The sequence below is a fragment of the Equus asinus genome, chromosome 28, assembly GCF_041296235.1.
Source record: "Equus asinus isolate D_3611 breed Donkey chromosome 28, EquAss-T2T_v2, whole genome shotgun sequence".
Lineage (NCBI taxonomy): Eukaryota > Metazoa > Chordata > Mammalia > Perissodactyla > Equidae > Equus > Equus asinus.
The window spans coordinates 15,702,280-15,726,149 of NC_091817.1; the positions used below are offsets into that span (position 1 = coordinate 15,702,280).

The window sequence follows — 23,870 nt, forward strand, 5'->3', positions numbered from 1 at the left end:
AATTATTTTAATGACTTGATTTCGTCTTTGTCTGAATTATTTTTTTGTTTTTAGATGAAGTAGGAAATGTACATAGAACATTTCAGTGAGTTCATTATACTCCAGTTGTGGTATTTACTCCTTATATCAATGCTTGGTCCACTGTTATTCATACCATAATTTGCCTGTGAAAACACTTGTGTCTCCCAACAGGGGGTATAATGGAGCAGAGAGCATAATCATGCTCGTTTTGCTGCATTGTCTGTATTTGAAAGGAGGAATTATATTCTGATGATGAATAAGTTACTTTTTTTTTTTTTTTTAAGATTTTATTTTTTCCTTTTTATCCCCAAAGCCCCCCGGTACATAGTTGTATATTCTTCGTTGTGGGTCCTTCTAGTTGTGGCATGTGGGACGCTGCCTCAGCGTGGTTTGATGAGCAGTGCCATGTCCGCGCCCAGGATTCGAACCAACGAAACACTGGGCCTCCTGCAGTGGAGCGCGCGAACTTAACCACTCGGCCACGGGGCCGAATAAGTTACTTTTTACTGACATTCACCATACTATGTTAAAATGATCATCATTCTTCCTAGTAGTGGTGTATGAGGCCTGCAGTTAGAAGAGGAGGTAATCATAGTAGACTTTTTAAGGAGGCAGGTTATGCTTTTTATCAAGTGAGGATGATTGCCAGATATTTTAGTTAAGATTTAGTGAAACAATGGATAAGCTACTTTTATTTTTCAGTAGTGGGTAATAATCATCCACCTTTTGAAGGTCACTGATCCATAATAAAAAAGGAACTTAAGAAGAGAAGAACATCTTAACCTAGTTTGATAGTTAGATTTTAGCTGTTCTTTCTTTTTAAAAGCAAGAGATTTAAACAATCGTCAATCGACTTTAAACTAAGATCTGAGAGTACAAAACTTCACGCCCAAATCCATCATGTCTCGTACTGCGTGTGTGTTTAGTTGAAGGCCTCCTTGACCGTGTGCCCACCCTGGCATCATTAAACACGTGGCAGAGCAAAGCAGACGTGTGGCTACCTTAATCTGTGCTTCCTTGAATCGAAATGGTATTGCTGTAACCTAAAGGGATTGATTTTAAAAATTGCCATTTTGTTGTAACAGTGAATTTTAAAAATCTTTTGGTAGATTCTTCCAATATAGAAATATCCTTTAAAATTTCAGGCAAGTCAATGTAGAAAATATTGTATGCTATTTTTAAAGAAGTTGGCTTACTTCCTTACAAGAAGGAAGAATCTGCAGAAGTTTCATCACAGGATTTTTTTTTTTACTGCGGCATTTCTACATCTGCCGGGAAAATGGAGTTTCACTGTTGCACAATTAGTAGATGTTGCCAGAACTCGGGATTAGCCAGATAGTTAAATACTTAATTATCAAAAGCTCTGCTTCCTTTTGAAATGCATTTCCAATTTGTTTCATGAGTTATCTCTCTCACCCAGGCGCATTGATGATGACAAGGGAAGGACCCATGAGCTGGAGCACTCGGCTATAAAATGTATGAGAGGAATTCTGTACTGCTATATGCGTCAGGCCGATAAGGTAAAACACTGTGGTGTGGACTGGAATTCTCATTTCATTCTGAAGGATTAATTTAACCAGTATAGCAATAGAATTTTCTGAGGAGGAATTTACTTGCAAAAGGTAAAACCACATCCTAGGGCAGTCTAGATAGGTTAAAACAGCTTCTGCCTTCCTAGTTCAGGGTTTTGAATACTGAAATTTGAAGAAATACTTTAAGCAAGAGGTGATTGAGAATTGGTATGTAGGCTTGAATTTGTTTGTATTTTGCATCTGGTGTTTGCTTGATAAAGACTCAGTTTCTCAGGAACCTCACAATATTCATAATTCTAACTATTATTATATTACTTAAGGAAATCCTTATCAAAGTTCCTTTGGCACATGTGAATGCTCTGGCTTAAGTCAACTTTAGTTAAAAAATATAATCATTTATTTAAATGTAAAGAGTTCAGCAATTATAGAGTTAGTTAACAGCATTATTACGGTTACAGGATTATTGTGGAAATTAAGGAAATAATATACATAATAAAATCTTTTAAACTGTAAAGCTCTATATACATATGATATTCCCCCTACTTAACTGCATCTCTGTGTCCCCTGATCCTAATACAATGCATCCATATATTTACATCACTGTGTCAACGGTCCCCAGGACAACCCCCAGGTTTGATGATTCTTTAGCAAAGATGCACACTGGTAATTATGCAGGCAATTTTGATCACCTAATATCTTGTATGTTTTTGTCATTTGCATATTATATTTTATGCTTGAAAAGGATCTAAAAGTTGTGATAGCACATTTTCTTCTTGAGATCTGTATCTAAAAGTTAAAACTGAAAAAAAAATCATTTATATTCTGCACCAGACTATGGCAACAAGAAAATGTTAGTTGGCAGAAAAAGTAAATTTATTCACAAGCTGATAATAGATGTGTGACAAAACTATAATTTGTCTACTGAGATTTGACTTTGTAAATCATTATAAAGGTTTTTCAATGCTTGAAAAAAAGTAGTATGTCACATTGACATACTTGAATTAAATTAGTATGTCATATATATTGAAGTAATTGTGATTAAAGTTATTTTTTCCTAAGTGTGAGAAGTTTACTATTTATTTCACATTTATCATTTCATGAATGCCTAATGTCTGTGAATTCAGCTTTTCTTTCAAGGAAACATTGTGGGAGCCGTGAATTTCATGTGTTTGCCAAACAAGCAGACAGACTTAAATTAGAGTTGTTTCTCAGACGGAAGGAAATGATGTAATATGAAGTTTTTTCTCGGTGGCTTGTTTAGCCCATTGTTAATGTCCCTTTCTAAATATTATTCAACCTTACTAAACAGTCTTGACACTTATGTCTTCTTTTGAATGTGTCTGAAGCTGTCTTGAGTTTCACTTAAGCTGTCTTGAATTTCTTAAAGTGTAGGATTAGCCTTTCTTTGCTTATGTAGGTGCAGTGGTTACCATTAAAACAAGTGTGAATTGAAAGAAGGTATGGATCACATTAGGATTGGGTATTTATGCATACCACAAAATGTAGGGTTTTACAAATTTTAAAGTGTTTTCATTGCTATAATCTTTGTTCATACCAGTAACTTTTTAGAGTCAGAGTGGAGGATATTACTATAATCCGCATATGAATGAGAGGGCTTGACTCAGGGAGATTGAACCATGCACCCTCTCACTGCCTCCCACCAAACCTTCACTCTTATTGGTGCTCACCATTTCCTTCATGACTCCTTAGCAATAGAGAATGTTAGCATACTTTAAAATGTGAAACATCTGTGGGCCTTTCCTTAGACTGAAGTGAGGCATATTTATAGTGTTCATTTATGAACCGAAGGCTCATCTTCTGTGTCTTCTGAAGTAAAACCATGACTTAGAATGTCTCAGGCTCCTTGCTTTTATTGATTTCTCATTGTGAAACATGCTTCCTGACATATTTTCTAAAAATCCTACCTAAAAGAGATATTTTTAATTTATTATGAATTTGAATAGAGTTGTCCTTGATTTGCAGAATGTATAGCAGTCTGATTTCTATTACTGTTTTGCCACTTGTCTTAATTCCTACTTATTAATGTTATGTATTTTTTACCTCTAAATCTTCGTATACCTGTTCTCTCATTTACTCTCTTTTCTAATACTCCTTAAGGAGAAGTACTCAGAATTTTTCAAAATTGACTCAATCTGCCGTTAGGAGTTTGGAGGGCAGAGATATGCTTTACAATAGGCTATGAATGTTGCTGTCCCTACTTATCTACTTAAAAAATTTGTTTAAAATGCTCCTAAGTAGTTTCTAATTCATGAGAAATCACTAAATTTTTATAAAATATATTCTTTCAGGATTCCCTTATGAGATGATTTTTCCCACCTAAGTGCCTATTTTAAGGCTATAAATCAAGAATAGATGATAAATACTCACTTACCTTTTCCTAAATCATTAGCTGTTTATTCACAATGATTAAAATTTTCAGGAAAAGTCCAAATAACATACAAGCAGAGAAAACATTATTCAGGATTTTTTTTAGTCTAGAAAATTTTGCTTTAATTATTCTTTATTTTTACTTATCAGATGCCAGACATCATATAAAATACGAATTACTGTCCCCTTGTTTTTACTGCTTTTAAGAGTACTTTTTGTCTATAATTCACATATAACACGCCCCATTAATTTTCAAAACTTATAGAGTTTAGGTCTTATTTTTTTCTGAAATTTTATATTATTTGTCTTTTAACAGCTTTAAGACCCAGAACATAGTTATGTAATTCCCCCATTTGAGCATCTTTAGTAGTTGCCTTTCCCCTGACACGGTGATTGAATATAAATTCTCTTGCTGGGTACTTGCATGTTTTGAAGACAAATGACAAATACCGCCTTGTCAACTGCAGCAATCACTTTATTAAACTAATAAAACCTTATCCTTTTATAACCTTATTGAATGGGCAAAATGTATTTTTGTCTAAGACTACAGAATAATGTTCAACACCTTGAGATAATAATTGTGGTAGTGTGAAAGGAGTGACCACAGTGATTTCTATGCGTGTAGTCTAAGACTGTTGCCAGCAGTTTCAGATAGTGGGAAAGATAGCCTTCTCTCCTTCTCTGAGTTAACGCTGGATGGCTTGGTCACTTTACAGACAGAGGATATACATCCCTACTTTTACCCTTGTTCTCTCACACTTGATTACCTAGTCATGGGTCCCAACTTTCGTTTTGTTGACTTCAGTCATAGCGAGGGCTGTATGTTTGTGCTGGGCTCCTGGAGGGTGGAAAGTTGCATTAATCCTTCAGCACAGTACTGCCCAGTAAACTTTCTGTGATGACAGAAGTGTTCTACATTAGTGTGTCGAGCAGTGCAGAAGCCTGTAGTCACATATGGCTGTTGAGCTCTTGAAATGTGGTCAGTGTGACTGAAGGACTGAATTTCTAACTATTTATTGTAATTTAATTAGACACATGTAGCTAGTGGCTATTATAATGCATAATTTAGCTTCTAGAAGCTTATAAGATAGTGGGAGATACAGACAACTAACAAGAATAAAAGACAGGAGAAGTAATTGAGGGATAAGCACCCTGATGTAGGAGTCCAGAGAAAGGAATTTCAGTGGGAGTTCAGAAGGGACTTTATAAAAGACAAGGTTTTTTGAGATGGGATTTTAAGGATGAGAAGAATTTTGAAGATACAGAAGAGAATATGGTTCTATGTGGTTTCTTAGCCAAGTGAAGCAAGGCAAGATCATAACCACCCAGATATTATAATCGCTTATATCTTTTCAAAGAGAGAAGAAAATCATTACCTTTTATAGAGCTATGTGTCATCCTATTCATCTCATACTTCCAGAGACTAGCACGGTACTTGGCATACACTTGGTGTCGGTAAATGTTTGCCAAATTGAATTGAGTAGGACCTAAAAGAGTAAATGGATTTTTTTGTCCTTGGAGTTTATCTGTTAGATTGTTTACTATTTACTTAGTATTCTACAATAGTTAAATTTTATGTTCAATTAATAAGTAAAGGATTGGCCTAGGTTCTCTTGGAATTGATGCCTTAGTAATTGAGAATTTATGTGGAAAAGGAATGAAAACATGTTGACAAGAGCATAGGTTACAATTTGTGATCCTTAGAGAAAGAAATAGACCTGAGGTTTGAACACTTGATTAGAATGTGGCCTAAAGCACTTTTTCACTGAATGTCTTGTAAACATGACCCGATAGCAGTACAGTGGGTACAATCTCTGAAATCCTGTCCCACAGAGTAAACCATTATTGGACTCAAAAATAAAATGCAAAACATTGAAAAAGCCATTGCTACTCCATTAACATGCTCTCTATTACACTTGAGTTGATATGTTTGTGAAATATCAATTAAGTATTCAACAATCATGTTAACTCTGTGAAGTTAGTAGTTATGAGTTTTATCTGTGTTCTGTTTCTTTAGAAAAAGTAACATTTCTGCTTTGTTCTGTAGTCTGCCTATAAGCTGTAGCTTTCCTCATTAAAAAGTTTCATGAAAAATAATTTCTAATCTCTAATCTTGGATGAGAATGTGAATTACTAGCATTATTTAAATTTTATATTTGATTCTAGGTTCAGCAGTTTAAGCAGGATCCACGCCCAACAACGTGTCTTCACTCCGTTTTCAATGTGCATACAGGAGATGAGATCCTCTCCTATGAGGACTATGGTCATCTTCAGGTAAAAAGAGAAGATTACAAGTTTTCTTCTTCTCTACACTCTACGTCATGGAAGATTTGAGGCTATTTACTACTTACTATTTAAAAAGTAGATTTCATAGATTGTTCAAAATAGAAGTAGGAAATCAACCATGAAATGAAGGTGTGAAATGCCAAGCACCAGGGCTGAATTAGTCATTGTGAGTGAACATTAAATTTGACTGAGTTCTTGGTCTCCAAGCAAAAAGGGCAACTGGATAGATTATAGTATTACTATCTAGAAGAAGGAATCCTACAGTTCTTTCAATGACAAAAGCTTGTACTTGTTATCAAATTTAGAAGAATTTCAACACTTAGGAACTAGGGAATAAAAGACAGTTGACAGTGATGTAACAGCAAATCAGAAGTTTTTGTTAGGTGACTGTTCATTTTTAATATTATCAACTTTCTATAAAGCTAAAAGCATACCAGTAAAATGAAATGCCAAAAGGCATTTCTGGAGTCTATAAATTTTCTCTTATTTAACATATTAAATTGTATCCTATGCTAAGAATACACTGTAGGATTTCATGTTTTTACTTTTTTTCTCTCACATCTGTGTACTGCTTTTAGCTGGAGATCCTGTAGCTGCGTTTCCGGGATACAAATATTATACATGCTATTTGTCTTTCATGGATTTTCTTCCTGCATTTGGTTCTGTGATCTTTAGGACAGACTACTTATTATTCATATATTCCTTACTAAAATAAGAGTGTCTCCTTTTTATGCTACCTCTCTCTAGAGATCTGAAATGTCTTAATTTAGTATGACTCCTTCATGCACAGAGAGTGCAGTGTCCCCATTTTTATACAGCGGAAACTCATTCTTATTTGTAATCAGTTCCTTGGAGAATTAGTGTTATGTGAATAGGTAGTTTCTTAACCTTCTCCTTCTAGTTATCACATAATTAGAATTTCTGTACCTTTTGCTTTGACAAATATGTTTACTGTCTGAAATAGGGTTTTCAGAAGATAACAGCTCATTTATTTTTGTATCCCAGGATTTAAGCTCAGTACCTGGCACATAGTAGGTGTTTGGTACATGCTGGTCACCCTGTTATTTGGCTGTCCCTTTACAATTTGCCACTTACTGATGCTTTCTCACAGAAGCATCCCCAAAGTCAGAGCAGAGGGCTTGGAGGTGTAGTTTTCAGTGGCTGTCCTTAGGAATGAAATTTCTTTGAAATCACTCTGACAGGCCAGTGTCACTGCTGTATGAAATATCTGGGTGAGCCTGGCAGAGGGATGATGCACTTCTCCACCATGTTCTAAGTAGGTCACTGAAAAGTATATTCAGTCTAAAGAACCTAAAACCAGAATCCTATATCTTATCGTGTGCCCCACTTGGATCTTAATAAGACCCTGATACCCACTGGACTTTGAGTGCTGGAAGTCAGGAGATGTCCAGCATAGTCCTGGTTCCTGAGAGAGCTGCCAGCAACGCTAGGCCCTGGTGGCACAGGGCTGCTTTGTCCAAGGGCTCTAAGGCACAAATAATTTTGTGCCCCAACTTTCTGTCAGTTACTCAATAAGGATTGGAGGAGAGTCAAGGGAGACAAGCAAATTTACATCTTGCCTTCTCTTTGTTTTTAACTCATTAGCAATTTCCTACCTAAATGAAACATTTTCACTACTTTGTATTTATTTATTTAATAACAGCCTTATTGAGATAAAGTTCACATGACATAGAATTCACCTATTTAAAGTGTTCAATTCAGTGATTTTTAGTATATTGATAGACTTATGCAACCACTCTCACAATCAGTTTTAGAACATTGTCATCATCCCATAAAGAAATCCTGCACCCATTAGCAGTCACTCCCCATCTTCCCCAAGACCCCAGCCCTAGGCAATCACCAGTCCGCTTTCTGTCTCTATGAATCTGCCTATTTTGTACATTTCCTAGAAACGGAATCATACAATATATATATAATCTTTTGTGACTGGCTTCTTTCATTTAGGATAATGTTTTCAAGGTTTGTCCATGTCGTAGAATGTATCTTTCACTGCCTGTTTACTTGAAACAATTTACACATCCCATTCAGGATCCTGTGAGAATCTTTTTTTGTTAAAGTGGATATTATTGTCTTCATTTTTTTTGTTTGCTTAGGTCATATAATGTCTATCTTTAATAGACTAGTATACTAAAAGAAGAAAATAACTCACTTGTTTATAAAACTCATTTGTTAATAAATATATTTTAAATTATATGCTATACCATTGTTTAAAAGTAATATGTCCCTGTAGTTCCTTTCATAAATTCTGTATTCTCTGAAAATAAGACTGTTTTCAAGATGCACTGCCTCTTATTTATGGTGTCCTGGCATCATCCTAATGCCTTACTTGCCAAATACGTTTTTCATTTACATACGTTTGAGATGGATTAACATTGCGTACCTGCCTGTGGGGCAGCACTGTTGCAGAGTAGGAGTACTTTAGACCTAGAGTTTAGAAATAAATCTTTGAAAACAAATGTTACAACACACCTGCTAACAGTCCTACTGCAGCTGTCTTCCTAATCAGGTGTTAACCATTATGATGAATTTGAAGATTTTAGAGTTTTATATGCAAAGCTAGGGTTTTATTGTGAACTAAATCCACAGCTTCTTTATTTCTCAATAGAAAAGGAAATAGTTTTTTATGCTGTTATTAGAGCAAATGACTTGTAATTTTAACTTTTACGTTTAATTTCATAACATAATATTTTTGTTGTTTCCTTTAACCTTTTAACATTAGTGTTTGTTTTCAGATAAACGCAGTGTCACTCTATCTCCTTTACCTTGTGGAAATGATTTCCTCGGGGCTGCAGATTATCTACAACACTGATGAGGTATGATTTCCTCAAATTCTTTAGCACCAAATTTAATCTCTGAAAACATATTTTTTCTTTTTACTTTTTAAAACATTTTTAGCTTCATAAAAATGGGTTATTCTTAAATTTGTATAACCTGAGACTGGATCAAAAAGTCTTCGTATTTTCAAAGCAAAGCACTTTAAAAATGAACAAAATATATAACAAGTTGTAAAACTTTACTCCTATGAAAAGGCTCTATTTCAGGTTATCTGAAATAAAAGCTTGTAATTTTCTGAAAATTTTAGTAACGATGAAAATAAATAGCTTCGGAGATTTTCTCGGAGTTATGATGTCTCTTTTCACATCATTGCTTTTTGTAACCCATCCTTTTAAAAGTAAAAATATACTTTTATCATATTGTATTATTTTTATTTGTGGGACCTCAGTAGAGTTCTTGATGTTTTTTAAAAGATAAATGCTGTGTTTTTATTCTTATTAGGAAATTTGAAAAGAATTCATATCTAAGTTGAGAGACTTTTTTTCATAGACTAATGCTTGAACAAATGTGCAGACACACATGCTGACATGTTTTGAAATGTGTCACAGTGGAAGCGAAAAGCTTTTATTATTGAGATGGTATATACAATGAGAATTCTGTCAAAGAATAGGCATGCTGTCTATACTTGTTATTATTCCTGTCCTGTGATCCCTGCAGGAGAATAATTGTATCATATATCAAACACCACAATCGTCAGTGGACTGGATTGAGGGTGCTTGAAATTGGTACTTGTAGTCCTGCTGTATAGTAGTTTATAGTCTTGTGCGTCCTTCCAGTTGTGCTTTTTAAATGCAGTAAGTAAAGTCTATTTAGAAGTGAACATAAAGAAGAAACAATGATAAGAAGAAATTAATAATACCCATTTAAGGTTTCTTCTGTTTGATTCATCAAAGAATTACATGTTTTCATTTCAGTTTTTATACTTTTATGAAATACAAGTATTCAAATATTTTGGGTAGAGGTGGGGTTGGGAGACTTCTATTTCAGACCAATCTTAAGCAGACATCTGAAAATGTAAGACAAATAAAAGAAGCATTACTCTGACTGGGGAGAGGAGAGCTCCCAGAACCAGCTCATTTAGCTTCTCATTTCTTTTCACCCATAGAAACCTCAGAGCACTGGGAGAAGTATCCCAGGTCCCAGCAGAACACAGTATGAGAACCATTTACAATAAGTAGCAACTAACGTTGATGGTTGGAAGTGATTTCCCATTGGTGTTACTAATAGTAGTGGTAAAATCGCCTTGGCTAGTGGTGCCTTTGTCTTGTTTGGTATTTCATTTTCATTTTTAATTTTTAGCATTTATTTTTTGCTTTCTCAGTATCTACCATATCCATCTTAAATCTTCATTTGTCAACTGACATTTTTCATAAATAGGATATTGTTTTAACCTTTTTATTGTTTTCTATTGCTTAACTGTACTTAGGCAATTTTGGTATTTTCTATTTTTTTCTTATTTGTTATTTCTTGACCTTATAGGTTTTCTTTGGTACATATATAATTTTTAGATAAACAATATCAATAGGAATTCAAGATGTACACTTAAAATCCTGGAATAATAAAATATGTTTTTGCTGCTCACCAGCTTTTTCTTTGAGATTCCATATATTTTGCCAGGAATCACATGGAAGGGCAGTAAATGGGCCTGCATAGAATCTTTCAGTAAATGAAGTTCGTTGTATCGAGATATTTCAGAGAAATGAATCCTCTGAAAGGTGATGTGACTTGGAACCATTTTCTTTCCTAATTGTATCTTATGCCCTGGAATGGGAAGTTGTTAGTCCTATCTCTGTTCTTCACTTCACAACCACACTCACATCTCAGGGGAATCTAAGGACCTGGGAAGGAAGTGGGGCTACCGCTCATTTCTTTTTCTATTTACTATCAAAGTTGTAATTTGCCAAAATCCTTATTTTTCTTAGGATTGGAAAATACAGAGTTTGGGGATATATGTATATACATACATGTGTAACACACACACATACATGTAATGTTATATACATATTATATTGTCAGCACTTTGAGTTTTTCAATGAGCCATTTCCTTCTTTTGACAATTGATCATATCTTCACTGATTCTCTTGTTTTTGTAAACTTTATGCCCACATTGTAGTTTCTTAAGGAAAAGGTCCTTGTCTTAACAGTCGTGTGTAACCTCCCTAAGGTGCAGTGAACAGATTGAGTGCCAGTGTTTGTGCGGATGAGCCTTGCTGGGGAACATACTTCCTAAGGGCAGAAACAGTAGTATACACTCATTTTCAAACATCTTTCCTCCACACACGTATCATGTTTCATGTCTGCATTGGTGTCTGAAAGTAGTGCAATGCACAGATAGTGGTTTCTTATTAAAAATAAAAAGTCTTTTTATTAAAAACTGTGAAAAAGACAAAGTTCTCTAGTTCTGCCCTGATGCTGTTATTTGCTTTCTCTTTTTTATCTGGAGAGAAACCCATAATATATGTTAAACTTAAACATTTTTAATATAAGTTTATAAATATTATATATGTATGTTTAGAAATATTATGTGTGTATTATATATTTGTCTATGTAATAAAAGTTTGTAAATATATCGGCATTAAAATATAAATATTTATGTGTAAATATAAATATATATTATGTATATGTGAATATATGAGTATACTTATTTTTAATATGTTTATAAATATGTATAAGTTTATAAATATTATATAGTTAATATTTGTTTATATTACTTAAATATAAAGTTCATCTAAGTTAGTCCTTCTGTCTACTAATGGAGAAAACTAACTTAATCTGTTGGAGGGGGCCAAAGTAATGAACTACCATAACATTCTCTGAGGATATTGTTGTCCACTTCTGAAATTCTTTATTGTTATTCAGTGTCCCCACGTTGTCTGATTGGGAAGACTTTAGTCTTTTCTTTTTTACTATATCATGAAAATTTCACTTGGCTTACTTAAAAATTTGTAAACACCTTTTATGGGCATTTAAGTCAAGTTGTATTATTTAGTATTTAATGATATTGAAAAATGGGTATTATTTTTCTGTTGGTTGCAGTATCCTGGATCTGGCAAAGTTTATGTATTTTTTTTAGTAGAATTTTTATTAGGATGACATAAATAATTAATTTTTTCCCTGAAATCCCGATATGAAAATTCTTTAGAATTGAACACACCTGCACTTGTCACCTGTTACTGTATGAAAGAGTTAGAAGAATAACTCCTCATCAAGGACAAATTATTTTAATATTTTGGGAAAAAAACAGGAGGTAGTTCTGTCAAGAAAAGACTTATTCTTTGATTTTTTATATATCTGGAATTTATGCATACAAATGATCACTGTTTTAGGATGGGGATGTCTTTTTTTAATAATTCCAGAGTATTACAAGGATAAGTGGATTTTCTGTCAGTGTTTATAGATGTGTAAATGTATTCCAATTTGTTCAACAAACATTTGAGGACCTTCCATGTGTAAGAAACTATGATAGGTGATAGGATAAAATGGTGAATAAGATAGCGATCTCATCTAGACTTGGGGAATCAAGGAAGTTTTTCTCTTTCAGGAAGTTTCCACATCCAGGTTGTTTTCTGAAGGCAGCGAAAGAATTAGCTAGGTGAAGCAGTGGAATAAGAGCATACTAGGAAGAGGTATGTAGAAATAATCAAACTTGGGAGAGAGTATAGATTATTCCAAGAACTGGAAGAAGCTTCACTTCTAACTTTTTGGAGGCAACCAGAAACTTAGTGGGGTACCCGCCATAACAGAAATTTGTTCAACTTTCTGTAAATCTGACAATAAAACCAAATAAGCTTATTGTTTAGCCTCTCTCACTGCAAAAATATGGAATACTAGATAAACTAAAACAAAATTTATTTTAAGAAACCAATTAAGTAACCAAGCACAAGTGAAAGAAAAGGAAATCCCTAGATGCCAGCAATGGAGAGAGAATTAGCAAATTAGCACTGGATCTGGTGTTATGGGTAAGACCAGGCGCCTAATGGATTCGCTGATATTGTATCACTTAGGTATTATAATTTCTTTAAAAAGCACCCCCAAATTAATGTCTTATAAACAGCTTTTTTCCCCCTCCTAGTCTATAAAAGGGCTGGCCAGTTCTGCTGACTGTGACCAGGCTCAGCTGATCTTGGCTCAGCTTGCTCACGCAATTTGTGGCCACTTGACAGGTTGACAGCTGATTTAGGATGGCATTGACTAATATAAGCCATCTCTGCTCTACATAGTCTGTCATCCTCCAGAAAGGAGCTACCCTTGTTTTTATAGTGAAGTTAGGGATCTGAGGGGACAGATACACATGAGGCCTTTTGAGGCCTCACCTCAGGATTGGTACATGCTCACCTCTGCCACATTCTGCTGGCCAAAGCAAAATCATGCTTCTGACCTCTTGATGGAAAAAAAGTGTTAAATAATGTTTCAAAGCATGTGGCTAGAGAGACAGGTAGATAATTGAGGCCATTTTTGTGATCACTGTACCATAGATCTTATGGGCCAGGAGCTCGAGTTTCAAAAAGCTCACATTGGAATAAGACACGTTCTCTTGGGCTTACTCAAAATAAGGTATTTCCTGTGAGTGCTGTGCATAAATTTAAACAAAATTGTGCTCCTTATGGAAGGAAGACAAAAACACTTCAGCCCACTGGCCTAGAGAATAGGAAGCTACTGTTGTCTAGGACCCTAGATTGAAACCTAAAACCTGTGCTGTATGCTGATGTGGGGTCTGAAACAAAGATAAACTTGCTTTTTAGGTACATATCCACAAATGAAAATCTTTGCTGAAAATCAGTTAAATAATACAAATAGTAATTACAAATTGCATAAGAACGTTATTCAAAGCAAATAACCAGATACAGCAAATAGAAAAGCTTGTCACTCCAAGATTTTAGATAATAGAATAACTATTTGAAAGAGACTCTTAAAATAAAAATTTTTAAATTCTTAAATATTAATAGAGACAAAATAAAGAATGAAAAAGAACCAAATATGAGTAGAAATAAAAATATAAACAACTAAAAAGTTATTGGACATTTTAAAGAGTAGATTGGACATTGCTGGAGAACAAATTTATGAACTGAAAGATAGTCCTGGGGAAATTAGCCAGAATATAGAACAGAGAAGTAAAATGATAGAAAATATGAAAGAGTTTAAGAGTAATTGAGGATAGAATGAAAACATCCAAAATATGTTTCACGGGGAAAAAAGGATAGAATTAGGAAAAGGCAGTAGTTGAAGAGATGATGACTCATAATCTTAATTGAGGAAAACAGGAGTCCTTGTGCAGAATAGGTAACAAAATTCTCCACTCCAGCCACCCCTCCCCTCTGCATCCCTCACTGGGAAACCCCTGGGAAATTATAGGTCAAGTGAGAGAAGAAACTTGGGTTGCTAAATGACATTGTAGAATTAATCTGCCATACCAACCTGTGTTTTAAGAAGATTTAAAGATTTTTTCTGAGTTCATAATAGTTTACATCATTATGAAATTTCATTTGTACACTATTCCTTGTCTGTCACCACGTACGTGCTCCCCTTCACCTCCTGTGTCCATCCACTATCCCTCTTGCCCTGGTAACTGCTGAACTGTTTCTTTGTCCACATATTTGTTTATATTCCACATATGAGTGAAATCATATGGTGTTTGTCCTTCTCAGTCTGGCTTATTTCACTTAGCTTAATTTCCTCCAGGTAAATCCATGTTGTTGCACATGGGATGATTTTGTCTTTGTTTTCTGGCCAAGCAGTATTCCATTGTATATAGATACCACACCTTCTTTATCCAATCATGGGTCCATGGGCACTTGGATTGTTTCCATGTCTTGGCTATTGTGAATAGTGCTGCAATGAACATAGGGGGACATATGTTACTTTGGATTGTTGATTTCCAGTTGTTTGGGTAGATACCCAGTAGTGGGATAGCTGAGCCATATGGTAGTTCTATTTTTAGTTTTTTGAGGAATCTCCGTAGTGTTTTCCACTGTGATTGCCCCAGTTTGCATTCCCACCAGCCGTGTATAAGGGTTCCCTTTTCTCCACACCCTTTCCAACATTTGTTATTTTTAGTCTTAGTGATTATAGCGATTTTAACAGGGGTAAGGTGGTATCTTAGTGTAGTTTTGATCTGCATTTCCCTGATGATTAGTGATGTTGAACATCATTTCCTGTGTTTATTGGCCTTCTAGATATCTTCTTTGGAATAATGTCTGTTCATATCCTCTGCCCATTTTTTGATCGGGCTGTTTGTTTTTTTGTTGTTCAGTTGTGTGAATTTCTTATATTTTATGAAGATTAACCCCTTGTTGGATATATGATTTGCAAATATTTTCTCCCAATTGGTGGGTTGTCTTTTGGTTTTGATCGTAGATTCTCTTGCCTTGCAAAAGCTCTTTAGTCTGATGAAGTCCCACTTGTTTATTTTTTCTTTTATTTCCCTGTCTGAGAGGACATGGTATTTGAGAAGATCCTTTTAAGTTCGAGGTCAAAGAGTGTACTACCTATATTATCTTCCAGGAGTTTTATGGTTTCAGGACTTATCTTCAAGTCTTTGATCCATTTTGAGTTAATTTTTGGGTATAGTATGAGATAGTGGTCTACTTTCATTCTTTTGCATGTGGCTGTCCAGCTTTCCCAACACCATTCATTGAAGAGACTGTCTTTTCTCGATTAGTATGTGCTTGGCACCTTCGTCAAAGATTAGCTGTCCGTAGATGTGTGGTTTTCTTTCTGGGCTTTCAGTTCTGTCCCATTGATCTATGTGCCTGTTTGTGTACCAGTACCATGCTGTTTTGATCACTGTGGCTTTGTAGTACATTTTGAAGTAGGGATTGTGATGCCTCCAGCTTTGTTCTTTTTTCTCAGTATTACTTTAGCAATTTTCGATCTTTGGTTACCTCATATGAATTTTAGGATTCTTTGTTCTATTTCAGTGAACAGTGTCATTGGGAATCTGATTGAGATTGCCTTGAATCTGTAGATTGCTTTGGGTAGTATGGACATTTTAACTATGTTTATTCTTCCAATCCATGTGCATGGAATCTCATTCCATCTCTTTATGTCATCATCTCTGTTTCTTTCAATAATGTCTTAATAGTATTCATTCTATAAGTCCTTCACGTCATTGGTTAAATTTATTCCTAAATACTTTATTCTTTTAGTTGTGATAGTAAATGGAATTGTATTCTTGAGTTCTCTTTCTGTAAGTTTGTTATTACAGTATAGAAATGCAACTGATTTTTGTAAGTTGATTTGGTACCCTGCAACATTACTGTAGTCATTAATTATTTTTAATAGTTTTCCAATTGATTCCTTAGGGTTTTCTATAATAAGATCATGTCATCTGCAAACAGTGAGAGTTTCACTTCTTCCCTCCCTATTTGGATTCCTTTTATTCCTTTCTCTTGCCTAATTGCTCTGGCTAAAACTTCCAGTATTATGTTGAGTAAGGGTTGTGAGAGTGGGCATCCTCCTCTTGTTCCTGTTCTCAGAGGGATGATGTTCAGTTTTTGCCCATTGAGTATGATGTTGGCTGTGGGTTTGTCATATATGGCCTTTATTATGTTGAGGTAATTTCCTTCTAGCCCCCTTTTGTTAAGAGTTTTATCATAAATGGCTGTTGGATCTTGTCAAATGCTTTCTCTGTGTCTGTTGAGATGATCATGTGGTTTTTATTCCTCATTTTGTTAATGTGGTGTATCCCGTTGATTGAGTTGTGCGTGTGGACCCATCCCTGTGTCCCTGGAATAAATGCCACTTGGTCATGATGTATGATCTTTTTGATGTATTGCTGTATTCGAGTTGCCAATGTTTTGTTGAGGATTTTTGTGTGTATGTTGATCAGCGATATTGGCCTGTGGTTTTCCTTTTTTGTGCTGTCCTTGTCAGGCTTTGGTATCAGAGTGATGTTGGACTCATAGAATGTGTTAGGAGCGTTCCATCTTCCCTAATTTTTGGGGCTTGAGAAGGATAGATATTAAATCCTCTCTGAAAGTTTGGTAGAATTCTCCTGGGCTTTTATTTTTTGGGATGCTTTTGATTACTCTTTCAGTCTCTTACCTTGTGGTTGGTCTATGCAGATTATCCATTTCTTCTTGATTCGGCTTTGGGAGGTTGTAAGAGTCTGGGAATTTAACCATTTCCTCTTGATTGCCCACTTTGTTGGCATATAGCTTTTCATATTATTCTCTTATAATCCATTGAGTTTTCTGTGGTATCTGTTGTTATTTCTCCTCTTTCATTTCTAATTTTATTTATCTGAACTTTCTTTTTTTCGTTGTAAGTCTGGCTGGGGGTTTGTCAATTTTGTTTATCTCTTCAAAGAACCAACTCTTTGTTTCATTGATCCTTTCTGCTGCCTTTTTTGTTTCACTAGCATTTATTTCTGCTCTGATTTTTATTATTTCTCTCCTTCTGCTGACTTTGGGCTTTGTTTGTTCCTTTCCTAATTCAGTTTGGTGTAGATTGAGATTGCTTATTTGGGATTTTCCTTGTTCGTTAAGGTGAGCCTGTATTGCCATGAATTTCCCTCTTATTACTCCTTTTGCTGCATCCTATATGATTTGGTATGGTATCTTTTCGTTTTCATTTGTCTCCAGATATTTTTTGATTTGTCCTTTAATTACTTTAATGCTCCAGTCTTGTTCAACAGCATGTTGTTTAGTCTCCACATCTTTGTCCCTCCCTCAGCTTTTTTCTTGTAGTCAATTTCTACCTTTGTAGCATTGTGATTGGAAAAGATGCTTGTTATTATTTGAATCATCTTAAATGTATTGAGGCTTGCTTTGTTTCGCAGCATATGGTGTATCCTTGAGAGTGTACCGGGCATACGTGAGAAGAATACGCATTCTGATGTTCTTCGGATGGATTGTTCTGTATATGTCTGTTAAGTCCAAATGGTCTCGCCTTTTATTTAATTCTGTTGTTTCCCTATTGATTTTCTGTCTGGATGGTCTATCCCTTGATGTGAGTGGAGTGTTGAGGTTGCCTACTATTATTGTGTTGTTATTAATATCTCCTTTTAGATTTAATAGTTGCTTTATGGACTTTGGTGCTCCTTTGTTGAGTGCGTAGATATTTAAAAGTGTTATTTCTTCTTCATGGAGTTTCAAAGTCCTGGGCTTTAACAGTGTCTGATCATTGGGTGTCATTGAGGATATAGACTCCTTTTCTCCTACTCTGCCATCTTTAGCATGGGACATTTATCCAAATAATCGTAATATAGATGCTGTTCTTCTAGGTATTATGTCTACACTAGTAAGTAAGAATTGAGAAAGAAGAAGGGACTTTTAAAATAGTTTCTAGAAGCCTGACCCAGTGACTTCTGCTTAATATCATCAACCAGAAGTTGGTTGCATGATCACTCCTGCTGCTTGTGAAGTTAAAATCAGTGTTTTGTTAGTAAGAAGGAAAGTGAGAGTAGATATTGGTGATCTACTAGCATTATGTGCTGGAACCAAGTTGTGTTTAATTCCAGAAATGCAAAGATGATTTAAAATGAAAAAATCCATGTAATTTGATTCATCACATTAGCAAGTTAAGGTAGAAAAACCGTATGTTCATCTCAATAGATGCAGAAGAGATAGTTGGTAAAAATTCATCACCTACTCTTGAAAAACATTCTTGTAAAATAAGTAGAAAATGCAATTTTCTTTACCCAATAAAAAGTATCTTGGTGGCCTAGTGGTTATGATTTGTGCTCTTGCTGCTGTGGCCCAGGTTCATTTACAGGTCAGGGAACCAGACCACCTGTCTGTTAGTTGTCACATGGTGGTGGCTGCATGTTGCTGTGATGCTGAAAGCTATGCCACTGGTATTTCAAATACCAGCAGGATCTCCCATGGTGGACAGGTTTCAGCAGAGCTTCCAGACTAAGACAGAGTAGGAAGAAGGACCTGGCCACCCACTGCTGAAAAAATTTGCCATGAAACCCTATGAATGACAGCACAACACGGTATGATATAGCACTGGAAGGAGAGGATGGTGCAAAAAGATGGGGCTGGGTCTGCTCTGCTGTGCACAGAGTCTCTAGGAGTCAGAATTGGCTTGATGGCGCCAACAACAACAACAAAGAGTATCTGCCAAAAATCGACAGCAGATATCATATTTAATGGTGAAATGTTATAAGAAGACCCTTTAACTTTAAGTTCAGGGACAAGGTAAGGATATTGATTATACCAACTTTTATTTAATGTTGTACAGATGACCTAGCCAAAGCAATTAGACAAGAAGTAATGGGAGTGGATGGGAATGACAGAAAGCATTTCTGTCAGTTGTTACCTTGGGCTGGGGAACTTGGTTGTGGAAAAAGAGCTTCAGATGTTTCTGTTTTATGCCTTTAAAATAGGATCTAAAACAGAGAATGCACTGTGTTAACATTTATTAAATTTAGTTGATGGTTCATGGGTGTCTGTTACTTATTTTTTGTACTTTTTGCATGTGTGTAATGTTGCATAATTTAAAAAATTTACTTCTTCAGCTGAGTTCCCTGTAGCAATCAAGAAACTGCATAGCTAAATTTTACGTATCTAGTACGTTAGAGTGAAGATTTTGAGGAGTGAGAATTTTGCTGGAAAATCCATGCCCCAAAGTAGAGTTCTTTCTTCTTCTGAACTTTAACCTTTTGCTCAGTGCATAGAGCCCAGGCTAATTCAAGGGAAAAGTATTATTTGTATGTTAGAATGTTTATTATTCTCTTGAAAAAAGAAAGCTGACTTGCCTTTTGCCAAAATTCTCCTACCCAGCATCAAGTTACTGTTATAGGAAATTCTAAGGTACTTGAATTTAGTCTCTAACTTTTTTTTTCTTTTTTTGCTGTGAGAATTTGGGGTTCTAGTTAACATGAATTGCGAATCACTTCTGTTGAGGATACTTAGCAAAAGAAGGAATTAAAGGTTAGAAAAAGTGGAAAGAGGAAACAGAAGTCAAAGCAAGAATGGAGGCTTTTGCTTTGAAAGTACTGCAAAAGAGAGAGAAGCAGATGGAAACACACCTTCATGCCCAGGCCTGCATCCATTGCTGGGGGTTGCTGTGTGGGCGGTTTGGTACATGTGCTTTGGCCGGTAGCTATTGTGCCAGGACGAAAACCACATTGCCCTGGGTATCAGGGAGGGTATTTGCGAAGTAAATTAACACTACTCCACAGCTTCTTCCTTCCCTAGCAACCATTGACTGAAGGTAGGGCTCAGTCCTGCTAAAGAGTGTGTAAAATCATAAAAGCCTTAAACATTTAGGTGAATACCAGATGCAGGGGAAACAAAGCCCTTCAAATATGCATTTATCTTCATTTGCACAAAATTACTTTACAAATATCTTTGAAACCATGGGGAAAGAGATCCTGAAATGTTCTATATGGGAAAGGAACAGTAAATAGAAATTTATTCCGTAGTACTCATTATTACTAATTTAATAAAATACAATAAAAATTACTTTTTGTTATATTGAGAAGGGGTTACTGTACTATTTGGTTAACACTGATTTATTATACTGGATGTTTTCAATTCTATGTAGAGAGAGAGTTAAATTATTGTTTGCCTTTGGAGTTTATCATAAACTAGTTAAAATTATATTTGTTTATTCAATATGAGGTCCTCTTAATCTCTAATTTGTCATTGTTTTTGTTATTACACATGGTTTATGAAATCCATTAAGATTTTGTTTTTTAATACAGTATTACTCCAATTCACTATCTCCCAAAATGTGATTGTTTCATTGGCATTTAACTCTACTTTAAAACTATTTCAGATATTTGAATTATTATTTTATAGATTTAACTAAAAATATCCAGAAAATACTTCAGACAACATTGATTCTGATGGTTCTAGCTCTTTCAGATTAGGAATCTTTCCTTAGGGTCTTTTTTCCAAAAGTGACTTTCAAAGATATATGTCTTCAAAGCAAAGTAACACAAATTAGGAATTGGTATAAAGATAGAACAAAGGGTTAACAACATTGGACACACAAATTAGAGTCAGAATTGAAGTTAGTACACAAAATACCCTGACCTTGGAAATGGTTGTGATCTTTATTTTCATAATTATAGCAATCTTATATTTCCCCCACGTGCCCAGTCCCTTACTAAACCTCGGTATTGCTTGTGTACATAATACAAGAAATACGTGTTTCTGAGTTCAGAGAAGTTATACAGGTCTATAATTCCTTGTCTAAAGAAACCTTTGGTACCAGATATGTTTTAGATATCAGAGTTTTTTGATTTTACAAAGGATATACTGTTTGTTTATGTAATAACCCCAGCAGGGTTAGCACAAAACCCCATAATCAGTATATTAATATTTTTGCATAAGACATGCATATTCACACAAAGGATAGATAAAGCAGATAACCTCATGTCAATTCTGGGTTTTGCTGACAAATGAGTTAAGAAAAAACAACTGGTTTCAGAGTTTGTGGGCTTTTCATATTGCAAATAAGGGATGGTAGACCTATATACTAATTAGAGGTAGGGGAAAAAACAACATGAAACAAAAAAAAATTAAGAGCTGTGGTCTTGGCTGTAAATGCAATTTGAGTTAAGAGAAAGAAGTCAGAGGCTTCACCAAGGGGCGAAGTTGAACTGGGACTGAAGGAAGATTCATAGAAAAGCGTTTCAGTTGAAAATGAGCCACCTACGGTTCCTGTCAGACTGTGAAGTACGTAAAGACATAAGAGGATGGGGTGGAAAGATTATGAAGAATTTGAATGTTAGACCTGAGAGTTGTGCTACTGTGTCAAGATTCAGGGAACTTTTTTGACCCAAGAAACAGGACTTGGTATCAGAATGATATTGGGGATAAAGGATACAGAGTAACCAAAGATAATTTCCAGATTTCTAGACTGAGGGCATGGAAAACCATTGGTCTCATGGAGAAAAACACAATTGAGGCGTATTTACAAGTCATGAAAGAGATTAGAACATGGCATTTAATGGGAAATCCAAGTGGAAATATTTTATAATTGGGTATAGAAACAAAGGTATGAATTATAAGTATTCAGGGCTAGGATGTAAAAATCACAGTGTTGTAAACATGTATTGTAAACATTGTACTGTCATACTGTTAACTGTGGATAAAATATTGATAGTGAATGAGCTTGCTGGAGGCATGAGATATGAGTATAGAGAGAACAAGACAGAGCTTTGTAAAATATCCACTGGTAAGGGTGGAAGGAAGAAGAGGAGGCAAGTAGAGGATGTGGTGTCAGTCAAAGGGATGGGAACTTTGAAGAAGAAACAAGTGATCAGTTTTATAAAACGTCATAGGGCTAAGAACAGGTAGATGAGGATGGATGATTAGACTTGTATGAGAGTTATTTTGGAAAATTTTACAACTACAGTTTCTGGCGTGATGAGGGTGGAAGTCAAGCTGCAAATGTTCATTGAGCATCTGCTGTATGTCAGGCACTGTTTTCTTGGGATATAGCAGTGACCAGAGCAAAATCTCTGCCCTCATGCAGCTTACATGGGGAAAGGGATAAAGTAACAAACATGTAAATGCTTTTTTTTAGACTTTATTTTTTTAGAGCAGTTTTAGATTTACAATAAAATTGCAAGGATGGTAGAAACGTTTCTCATATATCCCCTGTCCCTGCACATGCATAATCTCTCCCTTTATCAGATCACTCAAGGGAAGGCTACATTTGTTTACAAGGATGCACCTAGAGAGACGCATCGTAATCACCAAAGTCCGTAGTTTAACTTACTGTTCACTCTTGGTGTTGTTTATTCTGTGGGTTGGGACAAATGTCAAATGACATATGCCCATCATTATAATATCATGCAAAGTATTTTCACTGCCCTGACAATCCCCTGTGCTCCACCTATTCGTCTCCCCCCATCTCTGGCTACTGCTGATCTGTCTCCATGATTTTCCCTTTCCCAGGTGTCATATAGTTGGAATCATACAGTTATAGCCTTTTCACATTGGCTTCTTTCACTTACTGGTAAGCATGTAAAGTTCCTCCGTGACTCTTCATGGCTTGATAGCTAATTCCCTTTTATTGCTGAATAATATTCTGCTGTCTGGATGTACCACAATTTGTTTATCCATTTACCTACTGAAGGACATCTTGGTTGCTTCCATGTTTTGACATTTATGAATAAAGCTGCTATAAACATCTGAATGCAGGTTTTTATGTGTACATACGTTTTCAGTTCTTTTGGGTACATAGCAAGGAGTGCAATTGCTGGATCATACGTTAAGAGTATGTTTAGTTCTGTAAGAAACCTGCAAACTATCTTCCAAAGTGGCTGTACCATTTTGCCTACCCACCAGCAGTGACTGAGAGTTCCTCTTGCTCCACATCCTTGTCAGCTTTTGGCGTTGTCAGTGTTCTACATGTTGGCCATCCTAATAGGTGTGTAGTTGTGTCTTAATGATGTTTTAATTTGCATTTCTCTGATGACATGACTTGGAGCATCTTTTGGCATATGCTTATTTGCCATCTGTGTATCTTCTTTTGTTAAGCGTCTTAAGGTCTTTGGTCCATTTTTTACTTGGGTTGATTGTTTTCTTATTATTGAGTTTTAAAAGGTGTTTGTACATTTTGGATAACAGTGCTTTATCAGGGTATCTTTTGCAAATATTTTCTCCCAATCTGTGGCTTGTCTTCTCATTCTCTTGACATTGTCTTTTACAGAGCAGAAGTTTTTAATTTTTTTCAAGTACAGCTTATCAATTATTTCTTCCATGAATTGTTCCTTTAGTGTTGTATCTAAGTCATCACCAGACCCAGGGTCATCTAGATTTTCTCCTATGTTATCTTCTAGGAGTGTTATAGTTTTGCTTTTAGATTAGGAATATGATCCAT

General features: G+C 35.4%; 1 protein-coding gene across 19 annotated transcripts in view; it reads left to right on the forward strand.

The window, feature by feature from the left end:
* The window catches only part of PHKB (phosphorylase kinase regulatory subunit beta), a 219,543-nt gene that overhangs the window by 39,057 nt on the left and 156,616 nt on the right, over positions 1-23,870 (forward strand). For all 19 annotated transcript variants that reach the window (XM_044761196.2, XM_044761195.2, XM_044761200.2 and 16 more), the window contains 3 exons: positions 1,442-1,541; positions 6,108-6,215; positions 8,981-9,061. In XM_044761196.2, the coding sequence (XP_044617131.2) occupies positions 1,442-1,541; positions 6,108-6,215; positions 8,981-9,061 (289 nt within the window). The remainder of the gene's footprint in view (positions 1-1,441; positions 1,542-6,107; positions 6,216-8,980; positions 9,062-23,870) is intronic.